We start from the raw sequence: 21,503 nt of genomic DNA, 5'->3' as shown, positions 1-21,503 counted from the left end.
AAAAAAAAGCACTCATTTTGCTTGCATTTTGTATTATTTCAGCAGTTCTGTGTACTGCCTCTTCCACTTGCTTTCTGGTTCCTAACAGTGCTCACACACTTGCTGGACAAGTGACATCCACGGCTAAGCAGAGACAGCATGACTTATATTTAGTGTTGCAACTTCCCAAGTCCTTTGTGGGCTTAACTGTCATCTTTCATTTCTCCTGTGTTGGCTTAGTTTTCTTTGGGAATTCCAGCAATGTTATCCACCCCAAGCAAAAAGATTCAGGATCCTGCTTGAATATGAGGTGTCTCCCTAGCTGGGAGTCCAAGTTTCAGAGGAATTCATTCCACTCTTCAAAGAAAGGCTTCTCATAAAAGGCATTGGCTTGACAAGTTAGGGCTTGGGCTGTGGCATAACTGACTAAGACACTCTGGTGAGATCCAGCTTGCCAGCCGGAGTTGCAGCAGTGTGTGACCATAGGCAGGTTTAAATCTCTGTTCAAATTAAGCAAATTGCCTTGTGAGAAGGAGGGGGTTGGTCTCTTCTCCCAGGCAACCAGCACCAGAACAAGAGGACACAGTCTCAAACTGCACCAGGGGAAGTTTAGGCTGGAGGTGAGGAGAAAGTTCTTCACAGAAAGAGTTGTTAGCCATTGGAATGTGCTGCCCAGGAAGGTGGTGGAGTCACCATCCATGGAGGTGTTCAAGAAAGGATTGGATGTGGCACTTGGTGCCATGGTTTAGTAGTCATGAGGTCTTGAGTGACAGGTTGGACTTGATGATCTTTGAGCTCTTTTCCAACCTTATTGATTCTATTCTGATTCTAAGCCCTCATTCTCTCCAGGGCTGTTGACAGATGTGCTTCTGCCTGGGACTTCATCTGGGAAGGTTTGCCTGCTAGGAGATGTTATGGAGAACAGCATTACCTTGTGCAGTTGGTACCTTTCTAGGTCTTCAGTTTTAGCCAAGAGAGAATTTGTGCTAATTGGCTTTTTAGGAAAGCCTGCTGGAAAGGGCATTGCAAACATTTGAGGAGTTAATGAAATCTGCTGCTCTTCCCAGCACACTTGTAATGCAGTTTGACCCTATAAAGTCAGTTGGTCATAGACGACCCCTTTTATGAACTGTAACCAATTATAATCCAAACCAGTGACTGGGAAGTAAAGCAAGCAATTAGGCACAGCAGAAGCCGTATTCTTCTCTTGCTAGGTGTTAGCAAGCAAGAAGGTGTTTTAAATTACAGGCTGTGCCTGATTTTTCACTCTGTTCACCCAGTGCCATGCTGCTGGCTCTGGCCAGATGTCAGAGGTACAGACCCAACGCATTGAAATGGAGAAGGGAGCCCTTTAATGCTCGCTCCAGCAGTAATGTCTGTGGAGCATGTGGTGGTGTAAATGAGAACACAGCTTAATAGCTGGTCTTTCCTTTTTTTACTTAGTTATTTATTTCTTTCTCTTTTCCTTCCCTTCTCCCCTGGAAAGTCACAATCAAAAGAAGATGAAGGGAAGTCACAGAATTCAATAGCGTCTGAGCAGCAAGCCCACAAACAGCAGCTCTGGTCTGCAGCATATGGCTGGAATACATTGGGAGGTAGTGAAGGGGGAGAAGAGGTGATCTGCTGAAGAGAACCTTCACCACAATAAACAAAATAATAATGGCTTGTTGCTAAAGCCAGCCGTTGCCAAGCCCTCTATTAACATTTACAAACACATGGATTCAAGAGGTGCTGTGATGATTCCCATCTCCTTTGTCTCTCTCTTCCTGGCTTTGATCTTGTCCTAGGAGGTGGCCTCCTTTGAAGTTTTGCATCCTTCTTTTCTCCTAACAGATGGGTGAGATTGTAATCCCCCACCCCCCAAAAAAAAACATGGTGAGAAGCATTTAGTACCTCAGTGTCTTGTAGACTTATTTTCCATGAAAAACATGCATCAGAGATAAGGAAGGTTGCTGTTACGGTCACACAATGATCATCTGGGAGTGGCAAGGGATAGATTGGACTCTGCAATACAGCTTCATTAAGCCAAGCCTATACATCTTCTGGCTTGAGATTATTTAGTTACCAGGATGCTCTTGCTGCTTCCTGTATTGCATTTGGAGGGAAGGGAGGCCATCCAGAGGGACCTTGACAGGCTGGAGAGGTGGGCACAAGCCAACCTCAGGAGGTTCAACAAGACCAAGGGCAGGGTCCTGCATCTGGGTCGAGGCAATCCCAGGCACAAATCCAGGCTGGGCAGGGACTGGCTGGAAAGCAGCCCTGAGGAGAGAGACTTGGGGGTGCTGGTGGATGAGAAGCTCAATATGAGCTCTCAATGTGCACTTGCAGCCCGGAAAGCCAACCAGATCCTGGGCTGCATCAAGAGAAGTGTGGCCAGCAGGTCGAGGGAGGTGATTCTCCCCCTCTACTCAGCTCTGGTGACACCCCACCTGGAGTACTGCGTCCAGTTCTGGAGGCCCTATTACAAGAGGGATGTGGATGTGCTGGAACGTGTCCAGAGAAGGGCCACGAGGATGATCAGAGGGCTGGAGCACCTCTCCTATGAGGACAGACTTGCCTTTCAGTTCTGTCTAAATCTCTCACCAGAAGCAGTGGCTAATAAGCAGCACTCAGAGGGGCTGTGTGCCAGTGTGCAACAGTCCTCTGAAGGTCTGGCTCTGCCAGGAGACGGATCAAGATGCAACCTGAGTGCTTGTTTCATTCAGAAGCCGAGGACTCGGGAGCTTAGAAGTCACAGTATCCCTTGTGCTGCTCCAGGCATGAGTTATGATCTGCAGGCTTTTTAATGAGTAGTGCTTGCTGACTAGTTCTGCCTTGTTTTGGGAGGGTTTATTCTTCTCTTGAGCTTTTCTTTTGTTCTTGGTATTACTATCCAAGGGGCATAGTGCTCTGCAGCATAACAAGGCCACAAAAATTATGAGGGCACTGGAGCATCTTTCTTACATGAGGAGAGGCTGAAAGACCTGGGGGTGTTTAGCCTGGGAAAGGGAAGACTGTGAGGGGATCTTATCAATGCATTTAAGTACCTGAAGTGTGGAGGTCATGAGGATGAGGCTGAGCTCTTTTTGGTGGTGGTCAGACACAGGGCAATGAGCACAGAGTAGAACAGAAGTTTCACTTGAGCTTAAGGAAAAACTTCTCTACTCTGAGAGTGCCAGAGCAGTGGAACAGGCTGCCCGGAGTGCTTGTGGATAATCCTTCTCTGGAGACTTTCAAAACCTGCCTGGGTGCTGTCCTGTGCAACCTGAGCTAGGTGATTCTGCTCTCACGTGGGGATTGGACTAGATGATCTCCAGAGGTCCATTCCCACCCCTACCATTCTGTGGTTCTCTGAAGGGCAAGACCTGCAGTGCTAAGAAAATGGTCCTCTCTGGAAGCAGGATTTTGGGGGTTTTGCCCCTTAGCTTTTAATTGTCATTTTGTTTTAGAGGAAATTGGATCTGGATATAAATCAGAAGCAAGTACAGCAGGCAGGTGTTTGGTGGGAGTTACAATGAGCAAAGACTTGTTAAGTTTAACAGTGTGCTTTCAGTCACTCAAATGGTGTATGTGAAAATAGTTCACATTTCCTATCTTTGACTGGAAACAGCTTTTTTTTAAGGCTGGAGTAAGTGCAGATTTATCCAATAGCTTAGTGGCTGAAGCATTCATCTGTGATGCAGAAGATTTAATTAAGGTCTCCATTCTGAGAGGCTTTGAAACTATATATTCTGACCTTGAATAAAAGATGCAGATTCGATTTTGTTTACACCCAGGTCAGGTAAGAGGCTTAACCAAACTGGTTGCAAAATAATCTGGCAACTGACCTGCAAACCAATTTGTTGTACATGAATTATCAACACACACTTCTGCAGGATTACCTCAGCCAGTAAATTAGTGGTTCTGACAGCAGCACAACCCTTGTATTCTGGGCTGTTTGTTCTGGTCTTTGCTGTTGCCTTCTCCATCAACAAGCACATCTTACAAGCTGACTGGCTGCCCTCCTGCCAGCTTCTTTACTTGCACAAGGTAGCAATGGGTTAATGAGAGGGGATCTGAGGAGAGACCTTATTGTAGCCTTCCAGAATCTGAATGGTGCCTGCAAGAAAGCTGGGGAGGGGTGTTAGGTAATGATGGGACTAGGGGGAATGGAACAAAACTAGAAATGGGTAGATTCAGATTGGATGTTAGGAAGAAATTCCTCACCATGAGAGTGGTGAGACATTGGAACAGGTTGCCCAGGAAGGTGGCAGAAGCCTCATCCCTGGAGGTTTATAAGTCCAGGCTGCATGTGGCCCTGAGCAATCTGATGTAATGTGAGGGGTCCCTGTCCATAGCAGGGGGGTTGGAACTGGATGATCCTTGAGGTCCCTTCCAACCCTGATAATTCTCATCAATGTGTATAAATATCTGAGGGGTGGGTGTCAAGTGGAGGGGCCCAATTTCTTTTCAGTGGTGTGCAATAATAAGACAAGAAAGAACAGGTACAAGCTTGAACATAGAAGATTTCACCTCAACATGAGGAGAAACTTCTCTGCTGTGAGGGTGATGGAGCACAGGAACAGGCTGCCCAGAGAAATTGTGGAGTTTCCTTCTCTGAAGACTTTCAGAACCCACATGGACGAGTTCCTGTGCAGACCTAAGTGACCCTGCTTTGACAGGGGGGTCGGACCCGGTGATCTATGACTCTATTGATCTCTGGATGTCCCTCCAACCTCTAATGTACTGTGCTACTGTGTGATTGTGACTTCTTAGATTTGATGCTGTACTGTGGTCAGATCCTCTTACACAGGTAGCTGTGCATCTGGGTTAACGGCAGGTGGCTTCTTAGGAGTGCAAGACGTGATACTGTTTCACTTCAGAGGCTTCTTTCAGCTCTACACAGACATAGCAATGTCAAGGATTTCTCTGACAAATAGGGAGTAGCAGTGAAGAGGATCTTTTAATTCTGACCCCCCTGTGCTTGAGGAAAAATACCAGAAAATAATGGATCTTCCTTGGGCTTCCCGTTGGGCTCAGCTTGAAAATCAATATCAGTAGGCAGCTCAGGCGGGCCATGCTTTTTTTGTGTGGGAAGCTTATACAGGACTTGTAGGGGAAGCATGAGGACTACAACCTCTTGGTGTCCCCAGAGGACTCCTCCTTCAACTGGTTCCTTGCCTCTTCATTATAAACCTATCTGTTTTATCGAGATGGTTCTTGTTGAGCTGTGTTTATTCCTTTTTCTTTCCCCCACTGGTAGTTTCTAACAGCGATATTTTTGGGCTCACCAAATGTGCATTCACCATCATTAGTGGCTGCTTCTCATGTTGTTTGTTTCATGTTCAGGGGACTAGCAACCAGATTGCAAAATAATGAGCTACCTTGTGTATTTCAGAAACATACCCCTCGCAATATGCATTTCAATGATTATCGTCACAGTTGGCTATGTGTTAACAAACGTGGCTTATTTCACTACAATCAGTGCTGGGGAATTGCTGCTTTCAAAAGCTGTAGCAGTGGTAAGTTGCAGAAGAAAAACACCAAGCTATGTCCCTGCTGCAGTTGTGTCTGTTGACATATTGTTATTTGCAGGGGACAAAACTGGGGAGGCGGCAGGGGTGGTGGAGGGGTTTGGGGGGGCGCACCTCCAGTCAGGCTTGCTATGGCTCCTGTTTTACACTGTGCATTAGCATCCCAGTGAACTCAGTCTGGGGGTTTTTTTTTGACTGATGAATGGGATTGCACTTGAGGCCATCGACAGCACTGGTAATGTAATGTTAGACTGTATTTATTTACCTGATATTACAAAGTCAATAGGACTTGAGTTTTACAGCCAAGTACATGCCCGAGGAATTCTCTGCTAAACTGGAGGCTGAGCTCCTGGGGAGCAGGAGACACAGACACAGGTGGAAGTGGGGGCTCTCAACTGATTTTTGTCTTTTGGATAGCATGAAGCTGTAATGCTCTGCATAATGTGCATCCTGAGTGCTTAGGAAGGGAGTTGCTGTGAACGCTGGAGTTCATTTGGGAAGGAGGCTGCAAGGCAACCTGGCTTGGAAATACTGCTTTGATTGTTCTTGCTGAATTGTGGTGATGACACTGATTTTTATATTTCTGGTACCTGACTCATAATGAGGAAATAAAAATTTCCATTTACTTTCCAGTAGTGACATTGCCTGTGGCTGTTTCAGTGGATGTGGCATTTAAAAAAATGACCAAATTCTGTAGCTAATGGCAGCTTTAGAAACAAAACATTTTGCAGACCTAAAGGAAATTGTACATGTCTCCTGGGGTGCCCCAAACTCCAATTTAGGCTTAGTACAACAAAGTGTGGATGGGTGGACTCTAGTACTGGGGAGCATCAGCTAAGTGAAATGAAGGCTGCAGAAAAATGATATTAATTATGCAGATGGAACCTTGACCCATGCAGGCAGGATCATCTTTCATGGAGTCATAATGGTCTGAACTGACATAAATCAGGGCCTGCTTCTACCTTGCCTCAGGTGATGATCTGCCACATATAGCCAGGAGTAGGGGTGGGAGATCTCATCTGCCCAAGAGGAGAGGTAATGAATGCACAGCACAATGTTCAGCGAAGGATGGAGACAAGGAATCTAAATAAAACTTACCTTAGTTATGAAAAAAATTGTTGATAGAGCACAACAACTTTCATGTTTTATGAAAAATAAGATCACTGTATGTTTTTCTTTCCTCTAACAGACCTTTGCTGAACGACTCATGGGAAACTTCTCTTTAGCTGTACCAGTGTTTGTCGCCCTCTCCTGCTTTGGATCTATGAATGGTGGCATCTTTGCAGTCTCCAGGTGAGCGTTGCTGCTATTAGTGGGGTTTAAAGGGCATGGAGATATACACTGAAGGTAAGGAAGTAAGGGGCAGGGTAGAGTAGGATTCATTCCTCGAACAGGAAATGAAAAATGACTGCAGTGTTTACCAGGTGTAGGGCTCTTTCTCACTTTGTTCCTGCTGAGTTTAGTATCTTGTTGTTAAAATCCTTTGGAATGGAATGGAGTGGAATGGAATGGAGTGGAATGGAATGGAATATAATAGAATAGGGTAGGGTAGGGTAGGGTAAAATAGGATAGGATAGAATAGGGTAGGATAGCATAGAATAGGGTAGCATAGAGCAGAATAGAATAGGGTAGAATAGGGTAGGATAGAGCAGAATAGAATAGGGTAGAATAGGGTAGGATAGCATAGAATAGGGTAGCATAGAGCAGAATAGAATAGCACAGAATAGGGTAGCATAGAGCAGAATAGAATAGGATAGAATAGGGTAGGATAGCATAGAATAGGGTAGCATAGAGCAGAATAGAATAGCACAGAATAGGGTAGCATAGAGCAGAATAGAATAGGGTAGAATAGGGTAGGATAGCATAGAATAGGGTAGCATAGAGCAGAATAGAATAGCACAGAATAGGGTAGCATAGAGCAGAATAGAATAGGATAGAATAGGGTAGGATAGCATAGAATAGGGTAGCATAGAGCAGAATAGAATAGCACAGAATAGGGTAGCATAGAGCAGAATAGAATAGCATAGAATAGGGTATCATAGAGCAGAATAGAATAGCATAGAATAGGGTAGGATAGCATAGAATAGGGTAGCATAGAGCAGAATAGAATAGCATAGAATAGGGTAGGATAGCATAGAATAGGGTAGCATAGAGCAGAATAGAATAGCATAGAATAGGGTAGCATAGAGCAGAATAGAATAGGATAGAATAGGGTAGCATAGAGCAGAATAGAATAGCATAGAATAGAATAAACCAGGTTGGAAGTGACCTCTTTGAATGGTTTGGAAATGGATCCCTCTGAGCACAGCACTTAATTAATGGCTGCTTGGTTTCATGTGAAGGAGGGAAACTGGAGGGAAAACATGAACTAATTCCAAACACTAATCATAGTGTAAGGTAAGGAGGGGACACCTTCAGAGATGACTTTGATTTCTGTGTACGGGCTTCTCCTGCTAGTCTTTTTGTTCAGAACACCTCAAAGAAGCCTAAGAAGTGTTGCTGTGCTCTGTGACTTTCATGAGCTGCTTTGCCTAGTCCCAGTAATGAGCACATATAAAGTCTGTCCACATTTATTTCCCACCAGGATGTTCTTCGTCGCATCCCGCGAGGGTCACCTTCCGGAAATTCTCTCCATGATTCATGTCCGCAAGCACACTCCTCTGCCAGCTGTCATTGTTTTGGTAAATCATACAAACAAATGTTCCTGCACAAGAATTCATATTACAGGCTTGCTCTGGAGGATTTGAACAGAATTTGGGCACTGCTTGAGTCTTGTTTATTAATGTGTATGTGGGCTTTTGGGCAGGGCAGAGGACAGCAAAGACAGGAATGAGATTTGAGAGCTGTTCTCATTCCATCATCTCCTCCTTGCTGTCTTGTTGGTAGCACTTTGCTGCCTATCACTGCAACCTCATTCATGTCTTTGTGCCCTTTGTTTCTAAGGACCTGGTAGGGATGAGCTAGTCCCCTTTCAGAGCAACAAATTCCAGTTAGACAAACACTGAGCTGGTTCCCTTTCGGAGAAACAAATTCCAGTTAAACAAACACTGGGCTGGTTCCCTTTCAGAGAAACAAATTCCAGTTAAACAAACACACACAAAAAGGGATTCATTTAACTGGAAGTGCAGCTAAACACCAGCATCTGGGAGCACCCTAAAGGCTCATTACATACTACCTTATAGTGAAAAATGCAAACAATTATGCACTAAGATAATGGAAGGGGAGCCCTCAGAAGTGCAGTGTAGCGGTGATTAAAAAATGAGAGGATGTGTGCCTGAGCAACAGTCTGTGAACTGTCTAAGGAAAACCACCAGTATTATAATGGAAATTCTATTACTGGCTTGTAAAATAGCTGCAGAGCTCAATGTTGGCCGTGTGTTTGCATTGCAGGCTAATTTGTGTGGTAAAACATTAGGACAAAATGTCAAAATACTGACCTGAAACCTCAGCTTGCAGAGCACCAGGAGGATTTTCAGTTACCTTGAAGCTTTCATAATCACAGAATCATAGAATCAATAAGATTGGAAAAGACCTCAGGGATCATCAAGTCCAACCTGTCATCCAACGCCTCATGACTGCAAAACCATGGCACCAAGTGCCACGTCCAATCCCCTCTTGAACACCTCCAGGGATAGGGACTCCACAACCTCCCCGGGCAGCACATTCCAATGGCCAACAACTCTCTCTGTGAAGAACTTTCTTCTCACCTCCAGACTAAACTTCCCCTGGTGCAATTTGAAACTGTGTCCTCTTGTTCTGGTGCTGGCTACCTGGGAGAAGAGACCAACCTCGACCTGCCTACAACCTCCCTTCAGATAGTTGTAGAGAGCAATAAGGTCTCCCTTGAGCCTCCTCTTCTCCAGGCTAAACAACCCCAGCTCCCTCAGCCTCTCCTCACAAGACTGTGCTCAAGGCCTCTCCCCAGCCTTGTTGCCCTTCTCTGGACATGTTCAAGAGTCTCAATGTCCTTCTTAAATTGAGAAGCCCAGAACTGGACACAGGACTCAAGGTGTGGCCTAATCAGTGCGGAACACAGGGGCACAATGACCTCCCTGCTCCTGCTGGCTACACTATTTCTGATCCAGGCCAGGATGCCATTGGCTTTCTTGGCCACCTGGGCACACTGCTGGCTCGTGTTCAGCTGCTGTCAACCAGTACCCCCAGGTTCCTTTCTGCCTGGCTGCTCTCCAGCCACTCTGACCCCACCCTGTAGGTCTGCATGGGGTTGTTGTGGCCAAAGTGCAGCACCTGGCACGTGGACTTGTTGAATGCCATCATGTTGGACTCTTCCCATCTGTCCATATGTGTGCATACAACCACAGGCTTCCAAATGTCAGAAGTTAGGCAATGTGATTGCAATGAAAAATTCTGATGACATTCAGGGGAAGTTTAGGCTTGAGGTGGGGAGAAAGTTCTTCCCAGAGAGAGTTGTTAGCCATTGGAATGTGCTGCCCAGGGAGGTGGTGGAGTCCCCATCCCTGGAGGTGTTCAAGAGGGGATTGGATGTAGCACTTGGTGCCATGTTTTCATCATGAGGTCTGTGGTGACAGGTTGGACTTGATGATCTTTGAGGTCTCTTCCAACCTTGGTGATTCTGTGATTTTACATAATTATTTGCTTTGCATTTCATTCCTCTGGCCTAAAGCAGTGACACCTTTTGGGTGAGTTGCACTGGCTGTTTCCTGCAGAGTGAAACACACAAAACCTAGTGATAGATAATTCTCTTTTTCCCCTGGAAGGTGTTTTCTGCCATTGCATCTGATCCTGTTACATGAGTGCATTGATTTCCTTTGAAAAAGTCAGAAAGAAGGCTTTCCTTCAAGGAGTGTCATTTTCCCCCCCCTTACCTTATTGCAACTAGAGCAGCTGCAGGATAAATTCTTTGTCGATAAGTCTGTGTTTTAGCATTTCCCTATCCGATTTCTCCCCCAAAGGTCTGCAGACTGTAAGAAATGAAAGAGCTCTTGAGGAGAAAGTGAGAAAATGAACATGGGCAGTGTTGGAGACTTCTTAAATATAAAAGCAATTTTAGGAATTAAAAAACTGTGTTTATGCCTCTGTGTGCCTGTCCTGGTAGTTGATAGGTGCTTGTGCAAGAGCTCCAAGAAACTATGCAATTTGATTGTAATCCTACTTGATTTAGTTTTCTTGATAGCTCTCCTTCACTGTTCATGCCCTTTCTTGCATTGCCATGGTTAGAACTGCCATTTTAAACTTTTAGAATAGGGGTAGAATGGAATAGACCAGGTTGGAAGAGACCTTTTGAGACCATTGAGTCCAACCTATCATCCAACACCATCTGATCAACTAAACCATGGCACCAAGCACCCCATCAAGTCTCTTCCTAAACACCTCCAGTGATGGTGACTCCACCACCTCCCCAGGCAGCCATTCCAGTGGCAAATCACGCTTTCTGTGAAGAACTTCTTCCTAACACCCAGCCTAAACCTCCCCTGGTGCAGCTTGAGATTGTGTGCTCTTGTTCAGATGCTGGTTGCCTGGGAGAAGAGACCAACCCCCACCTGGCTGCAACCTCCCTTCAGGTAGTTGTAGAGAGCAATAAGGTCTCCCCTCAGCCTCCTCTTCTCCAGACTAAGCAAGTCCAGCTCCCTCAGCCTCTCCTCACAGGGCTGTGCTCCAGACCCCTCTCCAGCTTTGTTGCCCTTCTCTGAATACCTTCCAGCAACTCAACATCTTTCCTAGGGGCTGAGTCTATATAGCAGAAATCTTGCCTGCTATAATTCACTGATAAGACTTCCTTTGACCTTTACAGAGAAGAAGTTTGCTTAATATCTGTGTGTAAAGAGCCATGCACTTTGTAAGTCATTAGAGGTTGGAAGCCAGAGACCCATATTTGAAATATTGATCCTCCTGGTTCAAATCCATGCTGCCTTCCCTGCTTTAAAAACAAACAAAATAAAAAGGAGAGGGAGAGGGAGAAGGGGGGGGCTGTGGGCCTAGATAACTAACGCAAGTTAGGTTTCATTACCCAAACATTTAGCTTGGGGTTTCACTTCATCTGCAGTTCATTTGACCTGTTGCCTCCTTGTAAACCTAGAGGGGCTGTTGCTGCCAGGACCTTCCCTTGTTCTGAACAATAAAGACTGTGGTTAAGCTGACTCATTCCTTCATCCCCATCTGCAAGGACTGTGTCTGTGCCAGCACAGGGTGTCTCAGGCAGATTTGATCCAAGCAACAGATATTCTGCTTTTGTCCAGAGACTACCCTGAAACAGATCCCTGTAGCCTATGCTAATTATCTGACCCAAGGTGCAACGCTCTGGTTTCTGTGTAAGCCTTTACCTGCCTCACAGAAGCCTTGTAGCTCAGAGCAGCTTTTTAATGAGGGAATGTATTTATTCTAGTGTCCCTTCTCCTCCTTACTGTTCAGCAGCCACCTGAGTGACAGCTACATGCTTCTCTCTGCTAAGAAATGTTTGCATTTCTGATGTGTGATAAGTCTACAACCTGCAAGCCTGAAGGACAAACTGCAGATACAAGCTGATATCAACCTGGTGTGCCCAGCTGGCATCCCATGGTGTGTAGCTACTCCTGACCATGTCCTCTTTGCTGAGGCCTCCTGTTGCAGCCTGGGGGACTAGAAGCCTTTTTTCCTTCCACTACACACCTAGAAACCTCCACTTTCATGTGATCAGATGTGACCAAAATTTAACTGCTCTTATCATTTGCCTTAGTGGTGAGCGAGGACAACTGCAGTAGGCTAACCTATTTGTCCTATATTGATTGAATTTGGTCTCAGGGGACAGCTAGGTATCAGTCACACACCTGACTGCATGCCAAAGGCAGACCTGAAGTCTGTGGCCCTCAGATGTTTCTGTGAAAGGCTGTGCTGCTTTGTCTCTGGGGGCTGGGGGGGTAGGCATTGCTGCTGTAAAATAATAGAGATCAATCCACTAAACCCCTCTTATGCTCTGAATTTCTTTTGCAGCATCCTCTCACAATGATAATGTTATTCACTGGGGATCTCTACAGCCTCCTGAATTTCCTCAGTTTTGCCAGGTGGCTTTTTATTGGACTGGTGGTTGCTGGGTTGATTTATCTCAGATATAAACGTCCTGATATGCCTCGTCCTTTCAAGGTAACCTCTGCTCTCTCCTGTTTTGCATGAATCCTTCTCCCTTCTATCTCTCATGTAGCCAGACAGTAAAAATGAACATTTTCTAGTGCTAGCCTCTTTGGGGTATTTTTTTGAGGAAACCAGGGTAAATAGAGAATGATCTTTTGCACTGAAGGGTCTCCCTGTGTTTTTCTGCATCCTTCCCTGGCTGGGTTTCCTCCTGAGAGAGAATCCCTGCCTATTCCCTGGGGCTTGGGGGCCAGCCACGGAAGCTGCCATGCCAAAGTGAGAGTGTTTACTCAGTTTTGCCTGTCAGCTCGAGGTAGCATGATGCAAATTGGGTGTAAATACCTCGAGTCCTGTATAGGCAAACTGCAGATATTGGGGTTTGTGTGCCAACTTGATTTTCGGCCAGCCCTCTATTTAATAACTCCTTTGATAAAGGCCTGAACAATTTTGCCACCAGGATTTGTGTCAAGCATTAATATTAAACGTTAATTTCAGTGCCTCTCTAGTATGGAATGTGCCAATTTAATGTCCAAATAAGTTACTGCTATTACTGTGCCTGGCTCATCGAACAGCAGCTGTTTTGGCCTTGGTTCTACCATTCTTATTGCTTGCTGTAAGTAACATCTTGCAGAGGAAGTTGTCCCATTGTGTATCCAGAAAGATAATGTCCATCATGAAAGAAATGGAGGATTCAATCCCTGTTTGTGTATTGCCAAGCAGCCTATTTTGTGGAAAAACCTAAGAGTGTGCTGTGGGTGTATCTGTAAGCAGGAAGGTCAACAGCACAACCTATTTTGCTTTGATTAAAGAAAGAAAGAAGGAGATGAATTCTTTGACAGTGCACAAAAGAGGAGCAGTAATGCTTCAAGGCATGAAAGGAAGAGAATAATCTCCAAGGAATTCTCCATTGCACTGAGCAGCTCACAAGCCATGCCTGCAGGCATTTCCTTCAGAGAGATGCTAACGTGGGGATTGTGGTGGTGTGGGGGTCAAAATGTGAGAGAATTAATTTGATATTGTTGTTGGGTTTCTAATTGTACTTTCAACAGTGACACTGATAATGTCATCACCCACAGAGGCAAGAAAGTGCTTTCTTCAGTAGCTATCAGCTACATAACCCTATCAAATATCTTTATCACTAGTCAAATTGCTGCTTAATTTGCTCCCTTCCTGCTAGATTTTGATTTTTACCTTAGGAAGAAAATCAATAGGTTCTTAATAGTTTTAAAAGGTGACTTGAGCTCCTGGTTGTGTTTTAAAATGTTTTCTAATAGGTAATTATCAAAGAGGAAATCTTTACTGCAGTGAGAGCTGCTTGCTTATTTACTTGGGGATTAGAGGAAAGACTCCTTGCAATGTAGCTTATTTACAGCCCTTATATTTTAAAGGATGTAAAGCACCATAGTGTTTTAGTGTGTAATTAAAAGAGTTCTGTGGAGCTCACCACACAGCACTCCACAGTTTCTGTAGTCACTGACATTTGGTGTGTGTTCTAGATGCACGTTTCCCCAGCACTATCCTGTACTGCTGGCCTTTGCCCAATTTGCATTTCATGGAGCATTACGTGTCATAAGCCCTCAATAGTAAGGTCAAAGTGAAGTAACAGCTCTTTGTGTGGTTATATTTCAGGTGCCTCTTTTTATCCCAGCATTGTTTTCCTTCACCTGCCTCTTCATGGTTGCACTGTCACTTTACTCTGATCCAGTGAATACAGGGATTGGATTTGCAATAACTTTGACTGGAGTTCCTGCTTACTACCTCTTTATTGTATGGGACAAGAAGCCAAAGTGGTTTAGAAAGCTCCTAGGTAAGTTCTTGTGGGACTCCTCTCCTTTATGCTGACTCTGGGAATTTCTCAGGACTCCCCATCCTGTGAAGTCCTTCCAATTGATCCTTTCAGCTTCTCTGAGCTGGGAGTGACAATGCAAGTATCTTCTCAGTGCATGCCACAGCACTGGTGTGCTGGTTACAATCAACATCTGCTACCTAATGAGGGATGTGTACAGGAAGCCTGCTCTTCAGCTAGTGATTGACTTTATTGACAGGATTCCCCTGCTCCCTTTCTTCCCCTACAGCCATCTGATTTGTTTTAAATCACCCATATCCCTCCCCTGGCTGTTGCCCTATGTCAACAGAGACAGCATTACACTTCCAGAATTACTTTAGAGCATAAACATAGAATCATAGAATTGTTAGGGTTGGAAGGGACCTCAAGGATCATTCAGTTCCAACCCCCTTGCTGGGGGCACCTCACACTACATCAGGTTGCTCAGGGCCACATCCAGCCTGGCCTTAAAAACCTCCAGGGATGAGGCTTCCACCACCTGCCTGGGCAACCTGTTCCAGTGTCTCACCACCCTCATGGTGAGGAGCTTCTTTCTAACATCCCATCTGAATCTACCCATTTCTAGTTTTGTTCCACTCTCCCCAGTCCCATCAGTACCTGGCACTCTGAAAAGTCCCTCCCCAGCTTTCTTGTAGCCCCCTTCAGATACTGGAAGTCCACAATTAGATATCACCAGAGCCTCCTCTTTTCCAGGCTGAACAGCTCCAACTTTCTTGGTCTGTCCTCATAGCAGAGGTGTTCCAGCCCTCTAACATCACAATTGTGAAGACAGGAAGGGCTTGGAGCTCCCATGTTAGACATCACACTAATGATGACAAGATGAGCTTGGTGCTCCCATGTGTCTGTGGACCACAGAGGAGTGTTTGGAATGGGACAGGCTGAGGAAGGCTTGGCATCCTGGCCTGTATCAGGAACAGTGTGGCTAGCAGAAGCAGGGAGGTCATTCTGTCCCTGTACTCAGCACTGGTTAGGCCATACCTTGAGTCCTGTGTCCAGTTCTGGGCCCCTCACTTTAGGAAAAATGTTGAGTTGCTGGAAGGTGTCCAGAGAAGGGCAACAAAGCTGGGGAGGGGTTTGGAGCACAGCCCTATGAGGAGAGGCTGAGGGAGCTGGGGTTGCTTAGCCTGGAGAAGAGGAGGCTCAGGGGAGACCTTATTGCTGTCTACAACTACCTGAAGGGAGGTTGTAGCCAGGTGGGGATTGGTCTCTTTTCCCAGGCAACCAGCACCAGAAGAAGAGGACACAGTCTCAAGCTGTGCCAGGGCAGTTTTAGGCTGGATGTTAGGAAGAAGTTCTTCATAGAAAGAGAGATTGGCCACTGGAATGTGCTGCCCAGTGAGGTGGTGGAGTCACCATCAGTGGAGGTGTTTAGGAAGAGACTGGATGGGGTGCTTGGTGCCATGGTTTAGTTGATTAGATGGTGTTGGATGATGGGTTGGACACAGTGATCTCAAAGGTCTCTTCCAACCTCGTCCATTCCATTCCATTCCATTCCATTCCATTCCATTCCATTCCATTCCATTCCATTCCATTCCATTCCATTCCATTCCATTCCATTCCATTCCATTCTCTTCTCCTTGGCAGTGGCTCCCCATAAAAAGACAGTAAGATACACTGTGCCTGATACACCTCTATGAAAATTGTTTCAATGCTTCATGAAAAACAACTTCTGTGTGACTTTGCTGTGGCCTTTCACACCTGAAATTCACTAAAAATATTTTTTATGCCATTTCTGAAGCTTTTCTGAAGCATTTATTGCAATGCAAAATGTGTTGGTGAAGGGTTGTTTGGAGTATTTTCAGATAGAAATCAGTGTCACTTATTAGAGCTCCCCAGTTTGTCTTTTGAGTTACTCAGCGTGATAGGTGTCCAGAGAGAGGTAACTTTCAACCCATGAAACAAAAGCACAGACAAAACATTTGAGGGATGCAGGGGAATTTATTAAGCACTGTGGAAAGAAAGGGCTTTTCTTTCGCAAAAGGAAAACTCAGCCCATGAAAAGTTGCCAAGTAAAAATCATTTATTTGCAGAGGTGCTGAAATAAAAATGCCTGTTGTCTTTTGTGCTTCATTTGGAAGGGTTGATTTCAAATGAGCTGCCCACAGTAATACCATGGGGGGTTTGTGTTTGTGCTATCACATTATAGCCCTTACCTGGGTATTTTTCTTTATGTTAATATGGGTGATAGGATAGGATGGGATGGAATGGGATGGGATAGGATAGGATGGAAGGGAAGGGAAGAGAAGAGAGAAGGGAAGGGGAGAGGAGAAGAGAGGAGAGGAGAGGAGAGGAGAGAAGAGAGGAGAGGAGAGAAGAGAGGGGGAGAAGAGAGGAGAGAAGGGGAGAAGAGAGGAGAGAAGAGGAGAAGAGAGGAGAGAAGAGGAGAAGAGAGGAGAGAAGAGGAGAAGAGAGGAGAGAAGAGGAGAAGAGAGGAGAGAAGAGGAGAAGAGAGGAGAGAAGAGGAGAAGAGAGGAGAGAAGAGAAGAGGAGAAGAGAGGAGAGAAGAGAGGAGAGAAGAGAAGAGGAGAAGAGAGGAGAGGAGAGAAGAGGAGAAGAGAGGAGAGAAGAGAAGAGGAGAAGAGAGGAGAGAAGAGGAGAAGAGAGGAGAGGAGAGAAGAGGAGAGAGAGGAGAGGAGAGAAGAGAAGAGGAGAGAGAGGAGAGGAGAGAAGAGGAGAAGAGAGGAGAGAAGAGAAGAGGAGAGAGAGGAGAGAAGAGAAGAGAAGGGAAGAGAAGAGAAGAGAAGGGAAGGGAAGAGAAGAGAAGAGAAGAGAAGAGAAGAGAAGAGAAGAGAAGAGGAGAGGAGAGGAGAGGAGAGGAGAGGAGAGGAGAGGAGAGGAGAGGAGAGGAGAGGAGAGGAGAGGAGAGGAGAGGAGAAGAGAGAAGAGAATAGAAGAGAAGGAACCAGGTTGGAAAAGACCTTTGAAGACCATCAGGTCCAACCTATCACCCAACACCATCTAATCAACTAAACCATGTCCCATGACAGGACAAGGGGCACTGGGTACAAGCTGGAGCAGAGGAGCAGCCACTTGAATAGAAGTAAACCATTTGCACTGTGAGGGTCACAGAGTCCTGGAGCAGGCTGCCCAGAGAGGTTGTGGAGTCTCCTTCTCTGGAGACATTCAAAACCTACCTGGATGTGTTCCTATGTGAGCTGCCCTGGGTGCCCCTGCTCTGGCAGGGGGGATTGGACTAGATGATCTCCAGAGGTCTCTTCCAAGCCCTGGCATTCTGTGATTCTGTAATCTTATCTGTTGTAGGATCAGTGACTCTCCCTCTCAATTCATGCTGGGAAATCCACAGACAATAGGAGAGAAAGGATTTACAGAGCACATTATTATTATGATTAATTTTAAATGGAGATGGATTTTATATCCATAAAGTTATAAACTACTTACAGTGTCCTGCTCCAGTGCAAATGAAAACAGGCAAATGCAAAAGGACATTCTGTGAAACAGCTGGGGGAGGGGGTTGTCTATTTATAATTTCTCAGCCTTGACATTTAGGGGACCAGGAAAAATTTCCCTTAAGGAAAGATTTTTTTGGTACTTTCAGTGAAGCCTCAGAGGTTTTGAAATTCAGTTACTCGAATCTCTGGCCACAGGATGCCAGTGTTGAACTGTGTTACTTGGGTGAGGGGGAAAAACAAAATCATCTCTTTAAGGTAGACTGGTTAGATGTGCAGCTTTCTTCTGCCAGCTGTAACAATGAAGGTGAATCTTCCAGCTTTTCAGATGAGACAAAATTCTGCTCCTCAAAAGAAGGTCTGGTGCCTGTGTAATGTCTATGGGTGGACAGAGTGTACTGGCTCAGAGGACAGCAGTGGCTGCCAGTCTGTGGACATGACTGCTTGTTTGCTTGCAATTATTATTCCCAAAATAACAACAGCAAGGAAGGCAAACTGATGCTGACAGTTTGGAGGTGGAGCAGAGTAGAGATTTACTTGTTAAATAAATAGGGTTTTGTTTTTTCCTTTCCTTTCTTCACAGCAGAAGCAATAAACCTTCTGTGTGGAGTCTGGCATCATTTTGTGAGTGTTAGGGGAGCTCTACTGCATAGCCCCAGAGCGTTTTTCAAAGGTACTGAATGAGGATAAATTCACTTAAGGTACCTCCATGAGATAGAGTAAAGAGAAGCCACTGGGCAGCTGCAAGCTTGCTATTCTGGCCTTGGAACAGTATGCATTAAGTGTACACAGGCATGAAAGAGTCACTCCAGACATGAGGTAAAGGAGGAGAGGAAAAGATGAGATTGTTATTTAAGAGGCAGATTTTTGCCAGGGCAACTTTCTGTGGGAAGAGAACTGATTTTTCTAGACAAAGCAGAATGTGCTGCTAGATCCAATCTACTTACACTTCAACAAAGTATTTCATGTAGTCCCCCAGCAGGAGTGGGAGCCTGTTAGTGTGAGCACAGCACTGTGCTAACAATGCTATTCCCTGGCTGCTTCATCTGCACGGCTCAGCGCATCAGCAGGGTGGTGCAGGGCTCTCTACCCATTTGCAAAATCACCTCGTTGGGGAAGTGGACTTCTTTAGCTACCCAGCATGCTTTGGAGATGAGAGATGACTGCTGCTCAGAAACCCCATGTGGGATGCAGGCTGCTTAAGTAAAGGACAGCACTGGTGCAGACACAGACCACAGAATCAGAGAATGGTTTGGGTTGCAAGTGACCTTTAAAGAGCATTGAGTCCTGTGTCCAGTTCTGGGGCCCTCAGTTTAGGAAGGACATCGAGATGCTTGAATGTGTCCAGAGAAGGGCAACAAGGCTGGGGAGAGGCCTTGAGCACAGCCCTGTGAGGGGAGGCTGAGGGAGCTGGGATTGTTTAGCCTGGAGAAGAGGAGGCTCAGGGGAGACCTTATTGCTGTCTACAACTACCTGAAGGGAGGTTGTAGCCAGGTGGGGGTTGGTCTCTTTTTCCAGGCCACCAGCACCAGAACAAGAGGTCACAGTCTCAAGCTGCATTAGGGGAAGTTTAGGCTGGAGGTGAGGAGAAAGTTCTTCACTGGGAGAGTTGTTAGCCATTGGAATGTGCTGCCCAGGGAGGTGGTGGAGTCACCCTCCCTGGAGGTGTTCAAGAGGGGATTGGACGTGGCACTTGGTGCCATGGTTTAGTCATGAGGTCTGTGGTGACAGGTTGGACTCGATGATCTTTGAGGTCTCTTCCAACCTTGGTGATTTTGTGGTCATCCTGTTCAATCCTCCTGCAGTCAGCAGGGATATCTTCAACACAATCAGGTTGCTCAGATCCCCATCCAACCTGACCTGGAATGTTTCCAAGCATGGGTCTTCTCCCACCTACCTGGGCAAACAGTTCCAGCGTTTCACCACCATCATTGGGAAAAAAATTATTCCTTATATCTACTCTAAATCTCCCTTGCCCTGTTGCAAGAGATCTTGCTGAAAGATGTGTCCTCACCTTTCTTGTAGGCTTCTTTTGGTACTGAAAGGCTGCAATAAGGTTTCCTTGGAGCCTTCTTTTTTCCAGACTGAACAACCCTAACTCTTTCAGACTGGCCTCATAAGGGAGATTCCATCCCTCTGACCCTTTCTGCAGCCTCCTCTGGATCCACTCCAATAGATTTCTTTTTAGGATGTCAGGTAGTGATAGGACTGGGGGGAATGGAACAAAACTAGAAATGGGTAGATTCAGATTGGATGTTAGGATGAAGCTCTTCCCCATGGGAGTAGTGAGACATGGGAACAGGTTTCCCAGGGAGGTGGTGGAAACCTCATCCCTGGAGGTTTTTAAGGCCAGGCTGGATGGGGCTCTAAGCAACCTGCATTAGTATGAGGTGTCCCTGCCCATGGCAGGGGTTTTGGAACTGGATGATTCTTGAAGTCCCTTCCAAACCTAACAGTTCTATGATTCTATGATTTTATGAGTTCATGTCTTGTGCTCACTCCAGAGCTGGATACTGCAGTTGTGATCTCACCACAGCAGAGTAGAACCCCACATGAGATTAGACTGGAAATTGGTAATAGGTTTTGTAGGAATCAAGGGAGGGATGTTGAGCAGCCAGAATGAGTAGCAGGATAAGAGATCCAGCCTGAAAATGAGTATATTTATGAAAGGAATTTCAAAGCACAACCCTTGAATGGATTACTCAAGAAATCCTCTCCAAGGCTGAACATCTTTCTTCTGTGCATTTTGACTGCCTTTGGTGGCATTTATATTGCCCATTCTCCAACAGCCCCCAATATGTCTAATTGCTCCTCCATGGCTGCACCTCAACACAGAGCAAAACTACTGCAAGAGCATGGAAGAGTGGCAGCCCCTGGCTCCTGCCACAGTGAGAGCGAGGTCTTAAACAGGATCTTGAAATCACAGCCAGCTCTCAAGGTGCCCAGGCTGTCCCCCTGCTACCATGCCCCTTTCCAAGAGCTGTTGCACCATAGCTCAGCTTGACAGAAATTCTGTTTCTTCTTCCTTTGCACATCCTCAAACCTAGAAGGGGTGGGACAGCAGGGGCAAAACCCTGCTGGCTTCTTGCTGCTGGCTTTCATCCTGCCCTTCACCCTGACAATGCTCAGCCTGGCTCTGAAGTCCCTGCTGCGGGTAGGGGAGGGAGGTGGGAGGAAAATGCAGTCCCTGTGGACTGTCAGCCTCTCTGACCCCATCAGTATATAGTCTGAGGGCAACCTGGCTTTGCACTGAGCTGGTGACCTCCAGAGGGAAGAGCAAATGATGGTCGAGTCTGCCTTAGACAGGAGAGCAGGGAAGTTGTTTCGGTTCATCTCTTCTGTGAGTTGCAGTGTTTTACCCTCCTGGCTTTACACTGGTGTAAATGCTGACATGTTGTGCTAGACAAGGCAAATCAGAACTTTAACAACAACTCCTGCTTCTTTCAAGTGGGCTCCTAAACAAAAAAAGTGATAAGCTAAAGGAATAGTGAGAGAATGGCCTTTTGCTGTTCTGTATGTAAATTAGCTGTGCCATTCAGCAATCACTAACCTAAAACCCACCCAAAAGTCTTTCTTTCCCCCCTCTTTCCCCCCTCTTTCCCCCCTCTTTCCCCCCTCTTTCCCCCCTCTTTCCCCCCTCTTTCCCCCTCTTTCCCCCCTCTTTCCCCCCTCTTTCCTCCTCTTCCCCCCTCT

General features: G+C 45.9%; 1 protein-coding gene across 2 annotated transcripts in view; it reads left to right on the top strand.

Annotated features, from left to right (window-relative positions):
- Window positions 1–21,503, top strand: part of SLC7A11 (solute carrier family 7 member 11) — a 74,999-nt gene that overhangs the window by 50,644 nt on the left and 2,852 nt on the right. For both annotated transcript variants that reach the window (XM_068154007.1, XM_068154006.1), the window contains 5 exons: window positions 5,336–5,459; window positions 6,661–6,764; window positions 8,056–8,152; window positions 12,420–12,569; window positions 14,187–14,364. In XM_068154007.1, the coding sequence (XP_068010108.1) occupies window positions 5,336–5,459; window positions 6,661–6,764; window positions 8,056–8,152; window positions 12,420–12,569; window positions 14,187–14,364 (653 nt within the window). The remainder of the gene's footprint in view (window positions 1–5,335; window positions 5,460–6,660; window positions 6,765–8,055; window positions 8,153–12,419; window positions 12,570–14,186; window positions 14,365–21,503) is intronic.

Source organism: Melanerpes formicivorus, unplaced genomic scaffold (genome assembly GCF_026170545.1).
Source record: "Melanerpes formicivorus ecotype bairdi unplaced genomic scaffold, bMelFor1.0.p_v2 SCAF_27, whole genome shotgun sequence".
NCBI classification, from domain to species: domain Eukaryota; kingdom Metazoa; phylum Chordata; class Aves; order Piciformes; family Picidae; genus Melanerpes; species Melanerpes formicivorus.
This window is presented reverse-complemented; position numbering and strand designations above follow the sequence as displayed.